The sequence below is a fragment of the Pelobates fuscus genome, chromosome 3 (assembly GCF_036172605.1).
Source record: "Pelobates fuscus isolate aPelFus1 chromosome 3, aPelFus1.pri, whole genome shotgun sequence".
Lineage (NCBI taxonomy): Eukaryota > Metazoa > Chordata > Amphibia > Anura > Pelobatidae > Pelobates > Pelobates fuscus.
Window position 1 is genome coordinate 411,785,088 of NC_086319.1, and position 25,159 is coordinate 411,810,246.

The 25,159-nt window shown below is 46.1% G+C and overlaps 1 protein-coding gene across 1 annotated transcript; it reads right to left on the reverse strand.

The window, feature by feature from the left end:
- Positions 1-321: 321 nt before the first annotated feature.
- Positions 322-1,278, reverse strand: LOC134602030 (olfactory receptor 11L1-like). The gene has a single exon (XM_063446531.1). It carries the CDS (start codon positions 1,276-1,278, stop codon positions 322-324), a length of 957 nt encoding a protein of 318 aa, XP_063302601.1.
- Between the last annotated feature and the right edge of the window lie 23,881 nt (positions 1,279-25,159).

The following is a 25,159-nucleotide window of genomic DNA, read 5'->3' on the forward strand; positions in this document are numbered from 1 at the left end:
TCAAAAGGACAACTAATCAAAAGAAGGGTAACCTAGAGAAAATAATATAAAATAATAGAAGAAAAAAACAACATCATAAAAAAAAGAGAGAGAAAAAAGTGCATTAAAAAGATAGCTTATAAGTCCATATAATTGATATTAATATGGTTATGAATATAAATCCAGTTTGGTAATTTGGCCCTATAATATAACATTTATTCATATACCTACATGGAGGATTCAAATCATACTAAGTTTAAATTCCTTATCTGTCTTAGTTATAAGACCCTTGAATATTTTGTTTCTGAAGGATCTGTGAGGCTATTCCATAGTGGCGGTGCTCTATGATACAGATCCTATTTTAAAATGGTTCATCGTTTTCAAGATTTTTTTTCTCATGGCGTCTTTGATGTCTTTATTCCTAAGACTGTATATAATTGGATTAATCATAGGAGTCACTACAGTGTACAACAAGGATACTACTTTGCTGACAGCCAATGATTTCCCTTTGGAGGGGATCATGTAACTTCCAATGAGTGTCCCATAAAATATAGAAACCACAGTCAGGTGAGAGCTGCAGGTAGAGAAGGCTTTCCCTCGCTCACTATTTGAGGAGATCCTAAGTACAGCTTGGACAATATATATATAGGATAGGATAATAATTATCAGAGGGGAAACAGCAACAGGAATACATAATATGAGAAGTTCAATCTCAAGAAAGTAAGTGTCTGAGCAAGCTAGCTCTAAGAGTGGAGTAAAGTCACAGAAAAAATGGTCAATAATATATGATCCACAAAACTGAAGTTGAGTTATTGATATTGTATCAATCAATACAATAGAAAAGCTTGAAAGCCAAGATGCAATAGCAAGTTTAATGCAAAGCACATTGTTCATTAAGGTGACATATCGCAGAGGGTAACAGATGGCCAGATATCGGTCATACGCCATAATGGACAGAAGGAAACATTCAGAGGCCTCAGAACAAGCAAAAAAGTAATACTGAAAAATGCAACCTGAAAAAGACATAGTTCCACCTTCATCCCATAAAATATAAAGTGTGTTGGGTACAATAGTTGCAGTAAGAATTAAATCAGAAAAGGACAGTTGTGTTAAGAAGAAATACATTGGAGACTGTAGACTACAGACGGATGCCACCAGCCAGATAATCAGAAGATTTCCACATATTGTCCCAAGGAAAGAAACAAGGACTACAAAAAAAAAAAATATCTTGAAGCCATAAAGATTCTGAAATCCAAGGAGAAGGAACTCATTAACCGTTGTCTGGTTTATGACTTGCATTGCCTGGGTACAACAGATAAGAGCAGTGGTAAGATTATTGTTATTTTACTTTTAGTTTTAATTTATAGTAATGAGGTAATGATCCAGAACACATCTATAATGTATATTTAAATGTAGTGATAGATTAGATCTTTCCTGTTATCTTCCCACGACTTTTCACCTCACAGCTCCATAATCATCAGAACGCCTCCTCCTTCGGGATCCCTGTGTCTGAAAAGTTTGCTTGGCAAGGTAGGTCCTGCAAGGTAAGTAAAGTTACTGTAACACTCAGCATATTGTGAGGGGCTGCACTGCAGCACTGGGACATTAAGAATGTAATGTAAAGGTAAATTAAAGGGTTACCGACACTTAGGGAAGATAAATACATTTACAATTGTGTTCAGAATTAATTTTAACTGTACCTATGGGGTTTGAGTTAAAATAAGAATTGAGAGAGGCTAAATTGGTTCCTAATCCTTATTTTAACCCTCACCTTGACCCTAAATGTGCCATGTCCCAGCACTGGAGGAAAGATTCTAACTATAAGCTAAATGCGTGACAGTAGCTTAATCACCTTGCAGGACCTACACCACCGAGCAGTTTTTTCAGACAAAGGGATTGCAAGGGACAAAGACTTCTAAAAATTGCAGAGCTGTGAAGGAAGAGTGGACTGCAGATAAAATTATATATATATAAATATGAAACTGATACCGGAGAAACTGATGGAAGCCAAGCACAGAGAGATGGACACAGGTTTCTTCAGGAAGGAAGAGATTCTTTATTGGATCACCGATCGGGACTCAGAGGGACTAATGTCACCAAAATACAGCAAGTTCTGAGCCCCGGACAATAGTGCAGGCTCCTTATATAGGCACATAACTCCTCCCATATTAAGCTCCACCCGCACATTCTCTTGACCAATCAATACAAATAAGAATTAACTTCCTGCTTGACCGCATGGCTTGTCCAGCACAATGGAGGAGGGGAATACTACATCCTGTATTCTTGCACATGCTCCGTACACTACTGATCGTATCTTGCCTCGTGCAACCAACTGATCGATACGTCAGCATATGCACGTACACATGCCACGTGGTAATCTCGGCCTACTAAATTTATTTTTACCGAGATTCCACCACATTCCCCCCTTTGATGCCTCTTGATATTTCACAATTACTTGAGGCATCACTTAACCTTAGTTTGCATACACCGCAAGTTATCCTGAACCAGACCAGACTTATCTTATGATGTGAATCTTCAACACTCATCTTCCTGCATTGGTTCTCCCTGATCTAGAGCCTTATATTTATAAATTGCCATTATCTGTGCAGCAGCCTTCCTCTCTGCTATATTTTCTATCAGGCTTTGCACAGACCTAACTACTAAGGGTATAAGACACGGCAGGAGTAGACACAACATTAAAATCAGTAGGAGTCCACCTACCACTGCCTTAAGCCCTCCAAACCACTCATACCAGCTACCAAACCAACTGCTTGGATTATACCCTTTCCATACCTGAGTAGGCACATGCGCTAGTTTAACCATATGGCTAGTAAGCTCAGCTATTGCTTGCCCTTCGTCATCTATTTGAAGACAGCAATTGCTCAGGTTAAACTTCCCACATACACCTCCCTCTACTGCCAATAGGTAATCCAAGGCTAATCTATTTTGGTATACTGCTGTCCTCATCCTGGTATTATGCTTCGCTAGAAGATTGAGCGCTTGTGATGTCTCGTTAGTAATGATCTCAACCACCGCCTGTAATCTTATAATACGGTTGAGCATATAAATTGGGGTTCTATAACCAAAGGTACCATCCTCTGCCCACGTGGCTTGCCCATAATAATCTATAATACGCTGGGGAGGCCATTCATTATCTTCCCAGGTGCCTATCTCTATGGGTCCCCTTTTCTTCCTATGATTCACATCATACACTTTAACACCTAAAGTCTCACCTGTTTCAATAGGTAACAAGAAGAAGGTTGTTTTGAGCATACCCAACACACATGCCCCTTCCCAGTCCTGTGGCAACTCCGAATAGGCTTTCTTACCACAGATCCAGTACAAATTTGCTGGGGCTCTCCAGTTAGATGTGATGGATAGGTCAAACCACACATCCTTTAAATTGGCGTATCTAGCAAACGGGTTAGATGGTTCTGAGACATTTGAAGCCGACCACCAAGTTGTATTCTTCGTATCATCATCATAAGCGTTTTGCCCTAGACAAGTTAATTCTCCTACAGAAGTATTATACATCATTCCTTTCCTTGCTATGCAAACATAACCTATGATGGAGGTCTTTAATCTCCACTCAGATTTACCTCTAACACTCATATGATAATCGGCTTGTGTAGATATTAATTGGTCAACTGCCTCAGAACCGGACATTACCTCCTTTGCTTCCCAAGGCCATTGGTCTCCCATGTTAGTACCTCCACACACATAGCAGTTGGTAACATTAAGACTACCGGCAATACTTTCGGCTAAATCAATAAACAGGTTTTTAGCATTATGGGGGATCTTATTATCTATGCTCATCTCTTCATAAAAGGAATGGTATACTTGATGAGTTTGGGAGGATACCGTATCAGTCTCTATCCCTATAAACAATACTGTCCCAGGATCTAAACCCGTCCCATATATGTGAAACCCAAATAAATTACCATATTTATCTAAGAACTTGTCGGGGTTATTTATAAGTATATGGACTGGATTGCATTCCATAGACTTACAATATGGGCTGGTAGGCAACTTAGTCACAATCATGTCCTTGTCTACTGTCTGTCCCCAAGTTGCCCACCCCACACAAGACCAATATGGGCAAAAATTATAATCTCTATTTGGGCATCTAGGGCTCACATACTTATTTTTACTACTTGGACAAATATATTTATCGTTAGACCCATACGTCCTCTCCCATCTAAGATCCCCACATACATTCCACGGCTTTCTACCACTTGATATCGCCTTACACGCATCAAATAGCAGAACACCCGAAGAATGTACGGATTCTAATACCGTCTTATTAATTAGGGTCCCCTGAGGATCTCCATTCCTGAGAGTCAACCAAATTGTACGGTGTTGATACTCTGGACTGAAGCACTTAGGTTCTCCTACTCCTAAATGGCACACACTATATTCTATATTTAGGTATCTACATCTTGATACATCTCCTTTACACTCGTATTGTGAATGCCAAATTAGGGTTTGGGAAATATGGTTACCTGTTCTTGTAGTCTTAATGCATACCTCACAGCTAGGAGTGTCGGTACCTCTACCTTCCTGAATATAAAAATACACATATAAAAACATTATCATAAACACATCTTTCGTCGTCATCCTCAGTCTTCGTCCGTGCGAAGGCACCTCAGCTTCTAGGGTGTAAGGGCTGCAGGGAATGGAGTTCTGCTCGTCTTCACAGGGGTCCCTTCGAGACTTTTCCTGGCTTATATACTATACGTCGGTGAGCGGACAGGCTTTATTATGGCCTTCTCACTCACTTACCAAATCTCTGAAACAATAACATTTGTAATCCACAAAGTTCCTCGTCACTCCGACTGAGTCGTGCGTTTTAACCGGATCTTGCAGGGATTCTCTGGATCTGCTGTAACTTGCCAAGAATCGACTGCTGCTGGTTTAACCCTGGAGTGATGTATCCACGGAGTCACTTCGGCTACTTTTATCGCTGTAGGGGTAGACAAAAGAACAACATAAGGACCTCTCCACTTGGGCCCTAACGGTACATTATTCCACTCTTTAATCCACACTTGGTCTCCTGGGTGGTAACTATGAACTGGGGGATAAATATTCACAGGTAATCTATCTTGTACCCATTTCTGTACCTCCTCCATAGTCTTACCCAACTCTACAACCTGCTGCCGGGTAATTCCTTCTCCCAACTGACTCAAATCCCCCCTTAAGTTACCAAGTACGGGAGGTGGTCGCCCATACATGATTTCAAAAGGAGAGAGGCCCATCCTTCTGGTAGGTGTACTGCGGATTCGCAATAGAGCTATGGGCAAGAGAACGTTCCACTTAAGTTGGGTTTCCTGACACATTTTAGCCAACTGATTCTTAATAGTTCTGTTCATTCTCTCTACCTTACCAGAACTCTGGGGTCTATATGCCGTATGAAGCCTCCACCTTATACCAAGCATATGAGTCAGTTGTTGTAGGCACTGATGAACAAAAGCTGGACCATTGTCCGATCCTATAGAGCAGGGTAGTCCATATCGGGGTATTATTTCTCGTAGCAGGAATCTCACAACTTCTCCTGCTTTCTCTGTACGAGTAGGACATGCTTCTACCCAGCCTGAATAGGTGCACACAATTACCAGCAGGTAGCGATGTCCACCCGATTTAGGCATCACTGTATAGTCAATTTGTAAATCGGACATGGGGAGTCCCCCCATAAACTGGACTCCTGGTGGCTTTACTGGTCCTTGCCTTGCATTATTTTTAGCACACGTTACACATCTTCGTACAATGGCCTGAGTCAAGTTGGACAATCTTGGTATGTAGAAATTTTTTCTGAGAGATTCTTCTGTGCTGTCTCTCCCAGAATGTGTCCCGTTGTGATAGTTTTGGGCAATTTCTACCGCTAGTGATGCTGGAATGACTATTCTTCCATCTTCTAACTGATACCATTTGTTCTCCAAATACTTTCCAGGTTCAGTCTTTAACCACTCCTCTTCTTGAGCTGTATAAACTGGAGTCCATTGAGACAGTGGAGTTGGTATTAGAGCAGCTATATGCCCCACATACTCCTGTCTTCCCGATTCAGCGGCACGCTTAGCTGTACTGTCTGCCATCCGATTTCCTTTGGTTACATCACCATCTCCTCTCAGATGCGCTCGACAATGTATAATACCAACTTCTCTCGGCTCCCACACTGCTTCCAATAGTTGTAGGATTTCAGCTGCATACTTGATTTCTTTGCCTTCTGAATTCAATAGTCCTCTTTCTTTATACAAAGCTCCGTGGGCATGAGTGGTTAAAAACGCATACTTGGAGTCCGTGTAGATGTTCACTCTTAAACCTTCAGCCAATTGTAATGCTCGTGTCAGTGCTATCAATTCTGCCTTTTGTGCTGATGTTCCTTTTTCCAGTGGCCGAGCTTCTATCACCTTGTCTATCATTGTTACTGCATATCCTGCATAGCGGATCCCTTCTTTCACATAACTACTGCCGTCGGTGTAATATTGAACATCGGGGTTCTGGATGGGAAAATCACGAAGATCGGGTCTACTTGAAAATACTTCATCCATTACTTCCAAACAATCATGTTGACTTTCAGTAGGTTGTGGCAAAAGGGTAGCTGGATTTAAGGTGTTTACAGTCTCTAAATGCACTCTTGGGTTTTCACACAACATTGCTTGATACTTGGTCATACGGCTGTTACTAAACCAATGATTTCCTTTGTAATCCAACAACGTCTGTACTGCATGTGGGACTCGTACATAAAGTTCTTGACCCAGAGTGAGTTTATCGGCTTCAGCTACTAGCAGGGCGGCTGCAGCTACGGCTCTTAGACAAGGTGGAAGTCCGCTGGCCACTGCATCCAGTTGTTTAGACATGTAGGCAACAGGTCTTTGCCATGATCCCAAGTACTGTGTCAATACTCCCACAGCCATTCTTCTTTGCTCATGTACGTACAGATAGAATGGTCGTGTGTGATCAGGTAGACCTAATGCTGGGGCACTCATCAAAGCCTTCTTCACATCTTCAAATGCCGTTTGCTGTTCTTGAGTCCATAAGAAGGGGTCGTGCTCTGTACCTTTGATAGCTGCATACAGAGGTTTTGCCAGTATCGCGTAGCTGGGAATCCATATCCTACAGAAGCCTGCTGCCCCCAAGAATTCTCGCACTTGTCTTCTATTCTTGGGTATCGGTATTTGGCACACAGCCTCTTTTCTCTCTGGCCCCATAATTCTTTGACCTTCAGAGATATGGAATCCCAGATATTTGACAGTTGGCAAACACAACTGAGCCTTCTTTCTAGACACCTTGTATCCTGCCTTCCAGAGAATGTGTAGTAGATCGTGCGTTGCTTGCTGACATATTTCCTTTGTAACTGCTGCTATCAACAAGTCATCTACATATTGTAACAATACACACTCTCCTGGGATGGACTCGAAATCCAATAAATCTTGACTTAGAGCTGAACCAAATAGGGTAGGTGAATTTTTAAACCCTTGGGGCAGTCTTGTCCAGGTCATTTGGCGTTTTGAGCCCGTTACAGCGTTTTCCCATTGGAAAGCGAAGATACATTGACTTTCTGCGGCAATTCGGAGGCAAAAGAAGGCATCTTTGAGGTCTAAGACTGTAAAGTAAGTAGCCCCACCCGAATTAAAGCAAGCAGGTTATATGGATTGGGCACAACTGGATGTATACTAACAACCGCATCATTGACTGCTCTCAAGTCCTGCACAGGTCGATACTCATCTGTACCGGGCTTTTGAACAGGCAGCAATGGGGTGTTCCAGGGGGAAGTACAGAATTTTAGGATACCATACCGTATGAACTTATCCAGATAAGATTGGATGTTCTTCTTAGCCTTCTGCGGGATGTGATATTGTCTTAGGCTTACTGGATAAACCCCAAGTTTTAGTTCGATTTTAATAGGTGGAATATTGCGGGCCAGTCCTGGTGGGTTGTTCTCTGCCCAAACTCCTGGTATGTTGAATAAGGACTCATCACTCCTAGGGTTTTGGCTAGTCAACGCTGTATAAAGTCGCCACTCTTCTTCCTTTGGTACGGATAATGTCATAATACCTGAAGGTCCATTGAACTTTAAAGATGTTGTTCCATTTGGTAGGAACGTAATCTGCGCTTGTAACTTAGATAGCATATCACGTCCCAGCAATTGGACTGGACATTCAGGCATATAAAGGAATTGATGTTTTACTACGTGGCCTCCCAATGTACAGAGTCGACTTTTAAGAACCGGTTTTGCAGCACTTCTTCCAGTTGCTCCTATTACAGTAATAGTTCTTCCAGATGGAGGAGCAACTAGGTCAGTCACCACCGAATGTTCAGCACCAGTGTCGATCATGAACGCACTCCTTTTTCCCCCTATTGATACATCGACCATAGGCTCCGCTCGACCAAGGGGGATGGAGCCCGGTCGGTATCAATAGTCCTCCATGACCGTGTCAGCCAATCCTACAAAGTCCCTACCTTCTCTATCGCGGGACCTTTGCGCTGCTGGATAGTACCTATCTTCCCTTACACTTCCTCTGTTCCCATTACTCCCTCTATTACCATTGCTCCCTCCGGGGCCTCCTCTACCTCTCGCTCTGCCTCTAAAGTTTCCGTAACCTGCCCTGGGTAGGTCTCTCTCGTACTGCTCTCTTTGTGGACACTCGTTTCTCCAATGCCCTTCTTCCTTGCAATACGCGCACTGATTCCTACTCAAAGTCTCCCTATTCCATCTACTATCGCCTCTATCTGGGCCCCGTCTATCTACGCCTGCGATCGCTACCGCTAGCATATCAGCCTTTTTACGCATCTTGCGCTCTTCCTCTTTCTTCGTCTCTGTGTCCCTGTTCATGTACACTTTATTCGCTACCTCCATTAGTTGGGTGATAGACATACCTGCCAACCCTTCTAACTTTTGTAGCTTGCGCTTAATATCTCCGTAAGCTTGGCTGACAAAGGCGGAGTTTACCATTCGGGAATTATCTGCGTCTTCCGGATTAAAGGGGGTATACAAGCGGTATGCCTCCAATAATCGGTCATAAAAGACACTGGGCGCTTCATCACTTTTCTGAATCACCTCAACTGTCTTCGACATGTTAATAGCTTTCTTCCCTCCGGCTTTCATGCCAGCAATTATAGCGTCTCTATAGGCTCTGAGTTGAACCATATCTGCGCCATTTACATTCCAGTCGGGATCGGTATTAGGGTAATGTGTTGCGGCCCATGCTGCTGCATTGGCTTGATTCAAAGCACGGGCTCTATCCTCTAGCGCTTTAATGGCCGCTTGATTAATCCTTGTCCTTTCCTCATTATTGAACAATGTCATTAATAACTGCTGGCAATCAGCCCATGTCGGGTTATGTGTCTGAACTATCAAGGTGAACAGATCGGTCATAGCTTGTGGTTTCTCAGTGTACAAGGAATTGTGGGTCTTCCAATTCAAGAGATCGGTAGTCGTGAACGGGACATATACGAAGACTGGGTCAGCATGTGCCATTTGACCTGCGGCATCGATATAAGCTGACCCGGGATTCAGACGAAGAGGCATCTGATAATGTCTAAGTTGTTGGGTACCGGTCAGTTGTCGGGTTAGTATGGGGCTACGTGGAGGGGCGTCAGTTATGGGTTCCAATCGGGGGGATATAGGGCATGAGGATGAGGGAGCTTGATTTTGGGAAAAGTTAGTAAATAGAATACTCCCAGCCGAGCTAGAAGAAGCTTGACCGGAAGTTTGAAGTGGCGCCAAATCAGGATATTTAGATCTAACGGGGGTTGGTTCTGGTTCCGGAAGGGGAGGTTTAATACGAGGGGGGGTGGATTCTGTACTAGAGGAGGAAGCGGAAGTGGATGAGGGCAATGAGGGGAGGGGTATAGAACTTCCTGCATTCGCGTCATTTCCTCTTAAAGGGAAGTAAGGGGGCGGCAAAGGGATCTCGGACTCAGGGGGCGTGTCCAAAATGGGCCTAACCACAGTCCTAGTGGACAAACAAGTCCTGGCCACCATGAGGCGACATTGCTCCTCGTGGCATATCTGAATCCATTTTGGCGAGTCGTTTACGGCCTGTCTCCAACAATCAATATATGGAAACTGTCCGTAAAGTTCAGGCCTACCTGACACAGCCACGTGTACACGCTGTATCAGGTTTGGATCCAAACTACCACGTGGCGGCCATGCCGCGACCAAAGTAGGCCACTCCCTAGTGCACAAAGTAACCAAACGTACAGGAGACATTTTAACCCCAAAATCACATGTTTTGAATCCATTTTTAAAATTCTTTACCATACAACCTAAGGGATCCGGAATCGTTGACTCCGACGCGCCCATACTTATCAATGGAACGTCGTTGACAACGAATACTATGCACGCGTACTATTCAACAGTCACACCCGTTTCCTCTGGCAACAGCACCACGTGGTACGGTTACCAAGTGAAACGTACACAATAACACAATAAACACTCAGGGAATTCCCGTACACACACAGCTGTTACACCAGTCACTAGATAATCAATATTATGCCCTTTGGCGAAACTATACAGTCACCCACGCTATAATTCTCTATATATGAATTACCAGTCTATAACACACCCCAGTAACATCGTCTTTTACAAATAGCGGTTACAGTACGGTTAGCATAGGTCAAAGCACAATTTAAGGTCACAATACAATTATTAGTGGTTATGGTGTTAAACATGCAATAGACGACAATGATTAGTACTTATATACAGTGTCAGTAAATATACAGGGTTATGGTACCGTGCACTATGATACAGCAACACACTATTAACACTCTCGCTAGACGGCTGAGCTCGCGCTATCTAACAAGATATACACTTTACTAACAATCTTTAACACATTTACAATTCCCAACTAAACTATTGGCCAGTACCTTGAATGGACTACCTAAAACTATGTACACCCGTTTTGGTTAGCCACACTGCCCAAGCACCACATATAGCGAGCTAGAGGACCGAATTTACACAGACGCCTCTTAGTCGATTACTATCAAAAATCTAGTGGGTTCCAAATTTACCTGCCTTCCCACTTAGCCAAGATAGGTTGAGAGCTAGCGAACCGAATTTACACAGACGCCGCTTAGTCTCCCGGTCCCTCCGACCTAGCGAACAAAATATACACCCTAGAACACTAGTCTAGACAAGACACCGGTGTCCGGCTAGGGCTATTTACACCAGAACCCCGCCTGACTAACCAAATCAAACGGTCTTACTAAAGAGCGTTCGATTGAGCGGTGCACCTTCGCTCCTTCCCTCCGACAGAGGGGGCAGATTCCATACACAATTCAAACCCCTTATGGGCCTACCGCACAATCGGTATACCCCTAGTGGGTCTGCCGTCTAAAACAGCAGTTGTCTTACCTCCTCGTTCCTGAACCTGAGTTCACACTCATCGACGGGGACACCCCAGCACTTCTTACGTAGAGGCCGATGATCTCCTGGACAACAGACCAGTGGCGCCGAGACGAAGGGAGGTCCACGCAGAAGTTCAGGGGTGCAGCCGTAGAGAACGTGGGCAAAGATAGACCGTCTCACGCCTCTGCCTCTCAGCTACCGTTGAACGATGAGCTTCCCGGCCAATGCACCAAATGATACCGGAGAAACTGACGGAAGCCAAGCACAGAGAGATGGACACAGGTTTCTTCAGGAAGGAAGAGATTCTTTATTGGATCACCGATCGGGACTAATGTCACCAAAATACAGCAAGTTCTGAGCCCCGGACAATAGTGCAGGCTCCTTATATAGGCACATAACTCCTCCCATATTAAGCTCCACCCGCACATTCTCTTGACCAATCAATACAAATAAGAATTAACTTCCTGCTTGACCGCATGGCTTGTCCAGCACAATGGAGGAGGGGAATACTACATCCTGTATTCTTGCACATGCTCCGTACACTACTGATCGTATCTTGCCTCGTGCAACCAACTGATCGATACGTCAGCATATGCACGTACACATGCCACGTGGTAATCTCGGCCTACTAAATTTATTTTTACCGAGATTCCACCACAAAACAACTGAGATGCAATTGAGGTGCAGACTTTCAGCTTTATTTCAAGGGGTTGAACAAAAATATTGTATGAAACTTTTAGAAATTGCAACCATTTTCACATACAGTCCCCTTATGTCATGGGCTCAAATGTAATTGGAGAAATTAACACAATCATTAATGACATGTTATTGAGAATCTGAAGTGCATGGACATCACCAAACACTTGGTTTCCTCCTTTGTGATGCTTTGCCAGGTCTTTACTGAAGCGGTCTTCAGTTGTTGTTTATTCATGGGTCTGCCTAGGTTTTGTCTTGGCCATTGCGTCATATTCCACTTCTTTGACTTAAAAAAACTCTTACGTTGCTTTATATTTTGGGTCATTGTTCATCTGTAAAGTGAAGCACCCTCCGATTCACTTTGCAGAATTTTATATTTACTCTGAACAGACAATATATCCCTATACACTTCAGAAATGATTTGGCTGTTTCTGTCTTCTGTCACATCATCAATGACCCAGTGCCATTGGAAGCCATGCATTCCCATACCATCACACTGCCCCTATTGTCTTTTACAGGTGATGCTTTGGATCGTGAGCCGTTCCTAACCTTCCCAATGTTCTGATATGGGTTGATCTTAGGTTCATTTGTCCAAAGAATGCTGTTCCAGAACCGGGCTGGCTTTGTTAGAAGTTTTTTGGCAAAGTCAAAAGTTGCCTCTCTATTTTTGAGACTTATGAATGGTTTTCACCTTGTGGTGAACCCTCTGAATTTGCTCTTGTGAGTCTTCTCTATTAGTGATGTACCGAACGGTTCGCTGGTGAATAGTTCCTGGCGAACATAGTGTGTTCGCGTTTGCCACGGCGGGCGAACATATGCGCGGTTCGATCCGCCCCCTATTCGTCATCATTTAGTAAACTTTGACCCTGTGCCTCACGGTCAGCAGACACATTCCAGCCAATTAGCAGCAGACCCTCCCTTCCAGACCGTCCCAACTCCTGTACAGCATCCATTTTAGATTCATACTGAAGCTGCATTCTTAGTGAGAGGAGGGGAAGTGTAGCTGCTGCTGATTTGATAGGGAAATGGATAGCTAGGCTAGGGTATTCAGTGTCCACTACAGTCCTGAAGGACTCATCTGATCTCTGCTGTAAGGACAGCACCCCAAAAAGCCCTTTTTAGGGCTAGAACATCAGTCTGCTTTTTTTCCCTGTGAAATCTAATTGCAGTTGCCTGCCTGCCAGCTTCTGTGTCAGGCTCACAGTGGATACTGTGCCCACTTGCCCAGTGCTACCACTCATATCTGGTGTCACAATAGCTTGCCTTTAAAAAGAAAAAACGTTTTTTACTGTAAGCTAATAGCAGTCAGTGTCCTTCAAGCTGGTGTGTCAGGCCTTCAGCGTGTACTCTGCCAACTTCTGCCAGTCCACTTTGCCACTCATATCTGGTGTGACATTCGGTACTTGCCCTGTGTGAGCGGTGATACCCCAGATAGCTATGCCATGGAGCCCATTCATATAATGAAAGACTATGGGAAAGACTTTAGCTCCATGGCAATTGAACTGTATGTGTGTGGTCTGAGCGCCATTCAATAATATGCGCTCAGACCTAAGCTATCTGGGGATATGTTGCATGTCTTTATTTTATGTAGTAAATGTAACCTTGTGTATTTTATTGTATTTTATGTCTTTTTGCAACCATGTGCTCAATGGAGTCTGCCTCTATCCCTGGATATAATTGGATTATTTTCCCATTGTCTCCAGGAAAGAGGGCTCTGTAAAACCGGTCTGAGCCAGATAGCCATGTGCCAGCCAGGGCCCAAAATATATTTTACTAACTTCTGAACCCCTGGTCTGATTCATGCCATTTTTTAATATGTTGTTCCCCTGAATGGATTGATTGTGAATATGTTATTTTTTATGTGAATGTGATGTATGGTTTTAGAGTTATGAAAGTTGGGTAGAAAGTATGTTTTAACTGTATGTGTAATTGAGTTTCCTCTCAGGATAAGGGGAGGGAATATGTGGGATGTAACTGTGATGTGATTGGTTGTTTTATACCTCCCTGTGGGCGGTCCTGTATTTGCAAAGACTGTAATAAAAACCAGGCTGGGTGTGCCAGCACCTTAGACCACTGCTTGACCCTCAACACGGAGCCTTGTCTCGTTCTTGGGGGGATTCACTGTATGCTGTTGGAGACTGATTGCCAGGAGTGTAAGCTGATGTATGCTTTTCCTGTTTATCTGCTAGCAGCTATTCGTGAGGTTCCAGTTTGGAGTGCTATTTTGTATCCAGTTCGGGAGTTTGGTGTTCTGCAGTAGCTGTGCCTGTCTCAGAAAGGGGATTATCGCCTAAACGGATTTTAACCCCTTGTCTGCTGAAACGGTCCGTTACACCGGTCTTTGCAGGGCCGGCACTACCCGAGCGCCGGCCCTGCAGTAGTCCATGGCGGGCCGGTGGGGAGATCAAAGATCTCCCTCACCGGCTCACAAGCAATATATTCCGGCCGCCGGTGGGGAGAGAGGGAGGGAGCCAGCAAGCCAAGTGGAGGAACCCGGCGGAGCTCTAACTTGCAGCTCCGCCGGGTTCCTCTTGCTAGCCTCACAGGCTAGAGTTCACTCACCACTGGACCACCAGGGATGGCGGCAGCAGCAGGATCCCCCATCCCAGGCATAAGGTAAGCAAGGAGGGGGGAAATAATCACCCAAGTCACATCAGCCTCACAGACACCCCTGACACTCACAACACCCTCACTCACACACTCACACACACTGCACCCCTTACACTCACAGCACCCTCACTCACACACACTGCACCCCTGAAGCTCACAGCACCCACACTCACACACACTTCACCCCTGAAACTCATAGTACCCTCACTCACACACTCACACACACACTGCACCCCTAACCATCACAGCACCCTCACATATACTGCACCCCTGACACTCACAGTACCCTCACTCACACACTAACACACACTGCACCCCTGACACTCACAGCACCCTCACTCACACACACTGCACCACTGATACACAGAACACACACTGCACCCCTAACACTTACAGCACCCTCACACACACACACACGCATGTACTCTGCCAACCTCTGCCAGTCCACTTTGCCACTCATATCTGGTGTGACAATAGCGTGCCTTTAAAAAGAAAAAAGGTTTTTCACTGTAAGCTAATAGCAGTCAGTGTCCTTCAAGCTGGTGTGTCAGGCCTTCAGCGTGTACTCTGCCAACCTCTGCCAGTCCACTTTGCCACTCATATCTGGTGTGACAATAGCGTGCCTTTAAAAAGGAAAAAAAGTTTTTCACTGTCAGCTAATAGCAGTCAGTGTCCTTCAAGCTGGTGTGTCAGGCCTTCAGCGTGTACTCTGCCAACCTCTGCCAGTCCACATTGCCACTCATATCTGGTGTGGCAATAGTGCGCCTTTAAAAATAAAAAAGTTTTTCACTGTAAGCTAATAGCAGTCAGTGTCCTTCAAGCTGGTGTGTCAGGCCTTCAGCGAGTACTCTGCCAACCTCTGCCAGTCCACTTTGCCACTCATATCTGGTGTGACAATAGCGTGCATTTAAAAAGAAAAAAGTTTTTTCACTGTAAGCTAATAGCAGTCAGTGTCCTTCAAGCTGGTGTGTCAGGCCTTCAGCGTGTACTCTGCCAACCTCTGCCAGTCCACTTTGCCACTCATATCTGGTGTGACAATAGCGTGCCTTAAAAAGAAAAAAGTTTTTTCACTGTAAGCTAATAGCAGTCAGTGTCCTTCAAGCTGGTGTGTCAGGCCTTCAGCGTGTACTCTGCCAACCTCTGCCAGTCCACTTTGCCACTCATATCAGGTGTGACAATAGCGTGCCTTTAAAAAGAAAAAAAGTTTTTTCACTGTTATAGATTGAATAGCAGTTAGTTGTCTTCAAGCGGGTGTGTCAGGCCTTCAGCGTGTACTCTGCCAACCTCTGACACTCGAAGCACACACACTGCACCCCTGACACTCACAGCACCCTCACTAGCACACACATACACACTGCACCCCTGACACTCACAGCACCCACACTCACACACACTGCACCCCTGACACTACCAGCACCCTCACTCACACACACACACTGCACCCCTGACACTCACAGCACCCTCACTCACACACTCACACACACTGCACCCCTGACACTCACAGCACCCTCACTCACACACACACACACACACACACACTGCACCCCTAACAATCACAGCACCCTCACACATACTGCACCCCTGACACTCACAGTACCCTCACTCACACACACTGCACCCCTGACACTCACAGCACCCTCACTCACACACACTGCACCACTGATACACAGCACACACACTGCACCGCTAACACTTACAGCACCCTCACACACACACACACACACACGCACTCACTGCACCCCTGACACGCACAGCACGTGTCAGGCCTTCAGCGTGTACTCTGCCAACCTCTGCCAGTCCACTTTGCCACTCATATCTGGTGTGACAATAGCGTGCCTTTAAAAAGAAAGAAGGTTTTTCAATGTAAGCTAATAGCAGTCAGTGTCCTTCAAGCTGGTGTGTCAGGCCTTCAGCCTGTACTCTGCCAACCTCTGCCAGTCCACTTTGCCACTCATATCTGGTGTGACAATAGCGTGCCTTTAAAAAGGAAAAAAGTTTTTCACTGTCAGCTAATAGCAGTCAGTGTCCTTCAAGCTGGTGTGTCAGGCCTTCAGCGTGTACTCTGCCAACCTCTGCCAGTCCACTTTGCCACTCATATCTGGTGTGACAATAGCGTGCCTTAAAAAGAAAAAAGTTTTTTCACTGTAAGCTAATAGCAGTCAGTGTCCTTCAAGCTGGTGTGTCAGGCCTTCAGCGTGTACTCTGCCAACCTCTGCCAGTCCACATTGCCACTCATATCTGGTGTGGCAATAGTGCGCCTTTAAAAATAAAAAAGTTTTTCACTGTAAGCTAATAGCAGTCAGTGTCCTTCAAGCTGGTGTGTCAGGCCTTCAGCGTGTACTCTGCCAACCTCTGCCAGTCCACTTTGCCACTCATATCTGGTGTGACAATAGCGTACCTTTAAAAAGAAAAAAGTTTTTTCACTCTAAGCTAATAGCAGTCAGTGTCCTTCAAGCTGGTGTGTCAGGCCTTCAGCGTTTACTCTGCCAACCTCTGCCAGTCCACTTTGCCACTCATATCTGGTGTGACAATAGCGTGCCTTAAAAAGAAAAAAGTTTTTTCACTGTAAGCTAATAGCAGTCAGTGTCCTTCAAGCTGGTGTGTCAGGCCTTCAGCGTGTACTCTGCCAACCTCTGCCAGTCCACTTTGCCACTCATATCAGGTGTGACAATAGCGTGCCTTTAAAAAGAAAAAAAGTTTTTTCACTGTTATAGATTGAATAGCAGTTAGTTGTCTTCAAGCGGGTGTGTCAGTTCTACAGCGTGTACTCTGCCAACCTCTGCCAGTCCACTTTGCCACTCATATCTGGTGTCACAATAGCGTGCCTTTAGAAAGAAAAAAGTTTTTTCACTGTTATAGATTGAATAGCAGTTAGTTGTCTTCAAGCGGTGTGTCAGGCCTTCAGCGTGTACTCTGCCAACCTCTGCCAGTCCACTTTGCCACTCATATCAGGTGTGACAATAGCGTGCCTTTAAAAAGAAAAAAGTTTTTTCACTGTTATAGATTGAATAGCAGTTAGTTGTCTTCAAGAGGGTGTGTCAGGCCTTCAGCGTGTACTCTGCCAACCTCTGCCAGTCCACTTTGCCACTCATATCAAGTGTGACAATAGCGTGCCTTTAAAAAGAAAAAAGTTTTTTCACTGTTATAGATTGAATAGCAGTTAGTTGTCTTCAAGCGGGTGTGTCAGTTCTACAGCGTGTACTCTGCCAACCTCTGCCAGTCCACTTTGCCACTCATATCTGGTGTCACAATAGCGTGCCTTTAGAAATAAAAAAGTTTTTTCACTGTTATAGATTGAATACCAGTTAGTTGTCTTCAAGCGGGTGTGTCAGGCCTTCAACGTGTACTCTGTCAACCTCTGCCAATGCACATTGCCACTCTTATCTGGTGTCACAATAGATTGCATTTAAAAACCAAAAGTTTTTTTTCACTGTTATAGATTGAATAGCAGTTATTTGTCTTCAAGCAGGTGTCAGGCCTCCAGCGTGTACTCTGCCAACCTCTGCCACTGCACAGTGCCACTCTTATCTGGTGTCACAATAGCGTGCCTTTAAAAAGAAAAAAGTTTTTTCACTGTTATAGATTGAATAGCAGTTAGTTGTCTTCAAGAGGGTGTGTCAGGCCTTCAGCGTGTACTCTGCCAACCTCTGCCAGTCCACTTTGCCACTCATATCAAGTGTGACAATAGCGTGCCTTTAAAAAGAAAAAAGTTTTTTCACTGTTATAGATTGAATAGCAGTTAGTTGTCTTCAAGCGGGTGTGTCAGTTCTACAGCGTGTACTCTGCCAACCTCTGCCAGTCCACTTTGCCACTCATATCTGGTGTCACAATAGCGTGCCTTTAGAAATAAAAAAGTTTTTTCACTGTTATAGATTGAATACCAGTTAGTTGTCTTCAAGCGGGTGTGTCAGGCCTTCAACGTGTACTCTGTCAACCTCTGCCAATGCACATTGCCACTCTTATCTGGTGTCACAATAGATTGCATTTAAAAACCAAAAGTTTTTTTTCACTGTTATAGATTGAATAGCAGTTATTTGTCTTCAAGCAGGTGTCAGGCCTCCAGCGTGTACTCTGCCAACCTCTGCCACTGCACAGTGCCACTCTTATCTGGTGTCACAATAGATTGCATTTAAAAACCCCAAAACTTTTTTCACTGTTATACATTGAATAGCAGTTAGTTGTCTGCAAGCGTCAGAAAGTCACCCCCTTGCCCGGCGTCTGACACCTGGCTTGTCTCAACTATAAGCCCGCCAGCTTTTACCATACAAGCTGGTGGAGTCTGAGGCGTTCAAAAAATTTGTAGCTTTTAGGACACCGCAGTGGAAGGTACCCGGCCAAAATTTCTTTGCACAAAAGGCAATCCCCAACCTGTACTCGACTGTCCAAAAGGAAGTAATGGCTTGTCTGGCACACAGTGTTGTGGCAAAGGTCCATCTGACCACTGATACCTGGTCGGCAAAGCATGGTCAGGGCAGGTATATCACCTACACTGCGCATTGGGTAAACCTGCTGATGGCTGCCAAGCATGGAATGCGTGACTCTGCAGAGGAGTTGGTAACACCGCCACGACTTGCAGGCAGGCCTGCTGCCACCTCCTCTACTCCTCCTACTCAATCCTCTTCCATAACCTCCTCGGCTGAGTCCTCTTCTGCTGCTGCGTCTTGCTCCACATCAACGGCACTCCCCCAGCTCCCCAGGTACTATTCCACATCCCAGATTCGGCAGTGTCACGCCATCTTGGAGTTGACTTGCCTGAAAGCAGAGAGTCACACCGGACCAGCACTCCTGTCCGCCCTGAACGCACAGGTGGAAAATTGTCTGACTCCGCACCAACTGGAAATCGGCAAAGTGGTTTGTGACAATGGAATAAATTTGTTGGTGGCATTGAATTTGGGCAAGTTGACACATGTGCCGTGCATGGCACATGTGTGTAATCTGATCGTACAACGCTTTGGGCATAAGTACCCAGGCTTACAGGACGTCCTGAAGCAGGTCAGGATCGGCTTGGGGATGTCTGTAGGAGTACTCACAGATCACTGTTCAAGGTATGTTTGTCTGGATAACCTGTCAGCATTGCCATTTTGCTTCCCAGGGCGATAGTGTGTACATACAAGTAAGGTTGCAGCTTTTTGATGGCCCACACCACCGTCAGGCACTCCTTTTCAATGGCAGTGTATCTACTTCCCTGGTTAAAAGTTTCCGGCTTAGATAAGCCCCGGGTTGCTCACCGCCATCTGCTCCGACTTGGCTCAGTACTGCTCCCAATCCAAACATAGAAGCGTCTGTATGGATGAGAAAGTGTTTAGTTGGATCAGGAGCAGAAAGTACAGGTTATTTAATGAGCGCCGTCTTGAGCTGTTGGAAGGTCTGTTCACACTCTGGGGCCCATACTACTATCTTGGGGAGGTTTTTATGTGTTAGATGAGAGGTTTAGCTAGGGTGCTGTAATTAGCTACGAATTTCCTGTAGTACTCTGCGGTACCCAGGAATGCGAGGACCTGGGTTTTAGTGCGGGGGGTTGGCCACTTGGCGACTGCCTCTATTTTAGCGGGTTCTGGTTTCTGTAGCAGGCTCCTGACTCTGTGCCCTAAGTATTGAACTTCTGCCATTCCTATATGGCACTTACTGGGCTTTAGGGTCAGTCCGGCCTCCCTAATCCGGTCTAGTCCGGCTCATATGTGGGTCATGTGTTCGGCCCAGCAGCGCAGGCATACTCCTGAAACCCATCCAGTAGCCGATCTACCATCCTCTGAAAGTTAGCCGGGGCATTCTTCATCCCGAATGGCATGACCTTAAACTGATACAGGCCAAATGGGGTGACAAATGCCGACTTGGGGATGGCGTCCTCGGCTAATGGAATTTGCCAGTACCCCTTGCACAGATCTATTGTGGTGAGGTACTGGCCTCTGGCCATTTTGTCTAGGATCTCGTCTATCCGGGGCATAGGGTAGGCGTCTGAGGTTGTTTTATCGTTTAGCCTCTGGTAGTCCACACAGAAACGGGTCGTGCCGTCACGTTTCGGTACTAGTACTACCTACCAGGGGCTGTCAGAGTGTTCTATCACCCCGAACTGCAGCATTTCCTCAATTTCTTTCCGCATATTTTCTTTAACTGCTACGGGTATGCGAAAGGCGGTTTGGCGAAGGGGGGTCTGGTCTAGGGTTCCAACTTTGTGAGTGGTTAACGGAGTGTACCCAGGTAGGTTGGGACACGTGGCCCCCTTGTCCTAGATTAGTCTTTGGACCTGGGTTCGCTCCTGGGGGTCTAACCGTTCTCCTAACTGTACTTCTCCCAGGTCTCCGCTCTGGCCCTCTTGGTCTAGGAGATCTGGGAGTGGCAAATTATCATAATCTTCAGTGGCAGGTGCACAGATCACAGTTACCTCTTCCGTGCGCTCGTGGTATGGCTCTAGCATGTTCACATGGAGCATGCGCTTGCCTCCCGTGCCTGTGACCGGACCGATCACAAAGGTGGTATCACAAACCTGCTCTACCACCTTGTATGGGCCCTGCCAGGAAGCCTGCAGCTTGTCCTTGTGGATGGGTCGCCAAATTAGCACCTTTTGCCCCACCTTAAAGCTGCGGTCCCTGGCTCCCTTTTCCCTGGCTCCCTTATTGTACCATCTGCGCTTCCTGTGTTGGAGATGCTGACCCAGAACGTACGCAACAACCTCCAGGCGGTCCCTAAACTCTAGCACATAGGGTACGATGGGGGTGTAGCTAACAGTCTCGTCTCCCTCCCAGTGTTCCCTAATTAAATCTAGGGGGCCCCTCACTCTCCTCCCAAATAATAGTTCAAAAGGAGAGAACCCGGTGTATTCCAGAGGTACTTCCCTATAGGCAAACATCAAGTGGGGTAGGAACCTTTCCAAGTCTGAGTGTCTATGAACGTACGGATCATCTGTTTAAGTGTTCCATCAAACCGATCACAGAGTCCATTGGACTGGGGGTGATAAGCGGAGTTCAGTATTTGCTGAACCCCACATATCTTCCAGAGTTGTTGTGCGACTTCGGCGGCAAACTGGGTGCCCCTATCCAAAATAATTTCCTTGGGAAATCACACCCGGGAAAATATTTGCATCAGGGCATCCGCTACCGTCTCTGCGTGCACATTAGTCAAAGCTATTGCTTCTGGGTACCTGGTGGCATAGTCCACCACGGTCAGTACATATTTCTTGCCGGAGGGGCTGGGCTTGGATAGGGGTCCTATAATATCTACCGCTACCCTACTGAACGGATCCTCAATTATGGGAAGAGAACGGAGCCGGGCTTTGTATCAGTCTCCCCTCTTTCCTACCCTCTGGCAGGTATCACAGGTCTGGCAGTATCGCCTGACGTCCTGTGAGATACCTAGCCAGAAGAAGTTCTGGGTCAGCCTGTGCTTAGTACGGCTGATCCTTAAGTGCCCAGACAGGGGAATGTCGTGGGCGATGCATAATAACTCCAGTCTATTTTCTCGGCACTATCAATTGCTTTATGGGTAAGGGAATGGATCCGGACACTATTTTTTCTACAGCAGCCCCTTGTCCCAGGTGTAACTTTCCCCTTCTAATCCTGCCTGGTCTTTATTAATACGATCTTTGTAGATCTGCAGGGAGGGATCTAGGGCCACTTCAGAACCGAATTCTAGGGGGGATGTCCAGGGCGTGACATTGGGCATGGGGGGTACATTGCTTACCTGAGCCTCAGAGTGGTAAGGCGGAGCTGTGGTGCGGGCCTGCTGCCAGGTCACAACCGGATACGCCTCTTGTACTGCGGTTTGAGGAACAAAAGCTGAAGTCAGCTCCCCCAGGTCGTTGCCCAAAATAACGTCAGCGGGTAGGTCCTGCCTGCCCCACCTCCACGTTTCCGTGCCCCGCTCCACAATTCAAATGTACCTTGGCAGTGGGTTCTTCATAAATGGCTCCACCTGCCACCCATACAGCAACACAGTCTCCAGTTAGGAGGACCGACCAAGCATCTTTTTCTATCTCACGGTTCCTAAAATCGCTGCCATATACACAACCACTGATAGGGGACGCAACAGGGATTAAACTGATAAGAATAGTACTACTTAACACACCTTATAATAACGCAGAGAGAGGCAACGCAGAGAGAGGAGTCTGAAGAAGAGGAGTCAGAGGAGGAAGGTGGCTTTGAGGAGGTGGAAGACCAAACACAGCATGGCTAGCTTGGTATCCAACCTTGTGCAAATGGGGAGTTTGCGGTTATGGAAATGGACTGTTTGCGGTGCGTTAAATGGGGAGTTTGGTCTGTCACTGTGAAGCGGGCGTAACCCTTACACTACCTGATCGATACAACATCATACAGTAGGCCCCCCCTCATTATTTTTATGGCCCCCACCCACCGCTCTCGGGTGGGGGTGGGGGGGAGGGCAGTAGGTCCCCCCATTGTGATTTATGCCCCCCCACCGCACAGGGGTGGGGGCCGTCGGGGAGGACCTTAGGTCCCCCACCTTATCCTTATTTACTGAATATTCCCCTGTATAACAATGTTTGGCATTTAGTAAATATTCGCTATTCTGCTCTGTGTCAGTGTGTATCAGGGTCTCTGAGGACAGGTGTCAATCCAAATCTGCCAAGTGACCCTATGTAGGGGGAACAGTCCCTATTCTGCTCTGTGTCAGTGTATATCAGGGTCCCTGAGGACAGGTGTCAATCCATATCTGCCAAGTGACCCTATGTAGGGGGAACAGTTCCTATTCTACAGTTCCTTCCTCCTAAATATGTAGCTTTTAACCCCACTCAAGCTAGTGCTCTGATGAAATCACTCCCGGACCCAGAAAAGCAGCCCATGCCCTTCTACCGAGGGATAGTTCAAATTCAAAAGACTTATTCAGCCGCATGGCGTGATCTATTGAGCATTTGTGCTATTAAAGCAGGGGATGCATATTGGCCAAGTATGGCCCGACACCTCAGTACAGATCAGCTCAACAGTGATGTTGATTACCCCTCTGGAGTAACTTTTTGCACCCAATTAAAAGAATGGGCTAAGGACAAACTTGCAGATCAGGCTGCTGGCCTTACTGATGTTATTCAAGATAAAGGAGAATCAGTGGAAAGGTTTCATGCAAGACTGTATCAAATGTTTACAGATTTGGGGTTTGATCTTACTGACAAAATTCATTCACAAATGCTGTCAGGTGCGTTTGTCCAAGGTGTCCAAGGACTCTATACGCAAGGGAATCATTGCTGCACGCCCTGAATATAAGGTTGTTCCCCTGGACACCCTACTTTTAGTTGCTAGAGGTTTGGAATCCGCTCAGACCCCAAGAAGATCCACTTCAGCGCCTCTCATGGTATCCCGCTCCACCCCAGTCCCAAAAGGTACTAGACCGGAGGAGGGGGGACATTGTTTTAATTGTGGAGCCAAGGGGCACTTTAGAAGTGACTGCCCAGAACCTAAAAAGGAGCCAAGGGAGCCCAGAAAGCCCTCCAAACCTGCCCCAGCTCCCAAAGCCACCAAACAGGTTCCGATAATTGAGGAACCAGATGATTAGGAAATTGGCAAGCCTGTGTCTGCAACCCCTGTCATGGCAGTGTCTACAGGGGATAAAGGGGGGCCACTTGCCACAGTGACTTTGCCCATTGAAGGCCACCCTACCACATTTCTAGTTGACACAGGTGCAGCCCGTAGTGTTCTGCGAGAACAAGACCTGCCAGACCCATCCTTTCTGTCAAATATTGACGTCTCTTGTGTTGGAGTGGATGGCCAGCCAAGACATAGCCCTTTAACAACTCCATTACGAGTTGGCTCTAGCCTGCTTGCTCGCTTTGTGGTATCCTCCACATGCCCAATTAACCTATTAGGTGCTGATGTTCTCTCACGCCTGCAAGCATCCATCACCTTTACCCCGGATGGGCAGGTAGAAATGTCCACACCTCTATCTGAATCAGACACCTCAGCCTTGTGCTCCTTGCCTCTAATGCTGCATTTAGAAAAGCCCCGTGAGAAAGCAGCAGAATTAAGGTCCAATTTCCCAGAGGCATTAAAGATACAGGTGCCCGCCAAGTTATGGTCCTCAGGCCCAGAGGACATAGGTCACCTAAATGTTCCCCCTGTGGTGGTAAAGCTCATTCCAGGAGCTAAATTACCAAGAAAACCACAATATCCATTAAAACCAGCACAGGCCGCTGCCATTTCTACCCACATCAAGGCACTCTTGGAGAAGGGTGCCCTGGTGAAATGTAAATCTGAATGTAACACCCCATTATTCCCTGTGAAAAAGAAAACTCCAAAAGGTGAGCCAGAGAAGTACAGGATGGTTCAGGATCTCCGTGCTGTCAATGAAGCTACCGTCCTGGACACCCCTCTTGTACCAAACCCCCATACTCTGCTCTCTGGAGTCCCACCATCTGCAAAATTTTTCACAGTCATTGACCTAGCAAATGCTTTCTTCAGTGTCCCACTGGACCCATCCTGCCAATACCTGTTTGCTTTCACTCATGAGATGCAACAGTATACCTGGACTGTCATGCCCCAAGGGGCACAAAATTCACCAAGTCAATTTGCAAAGGCCATGGCCACC

What these genes read in the sequence shown, in the direction of transcription:
- LOC134602030 (XM_063446531.1), bottom strand. Translation starts at nt 1,278, where the DNA reads ATGCAAGTCATAAACCAGACAACGGTTAATGAGTTCCTTCTCCTTGGA.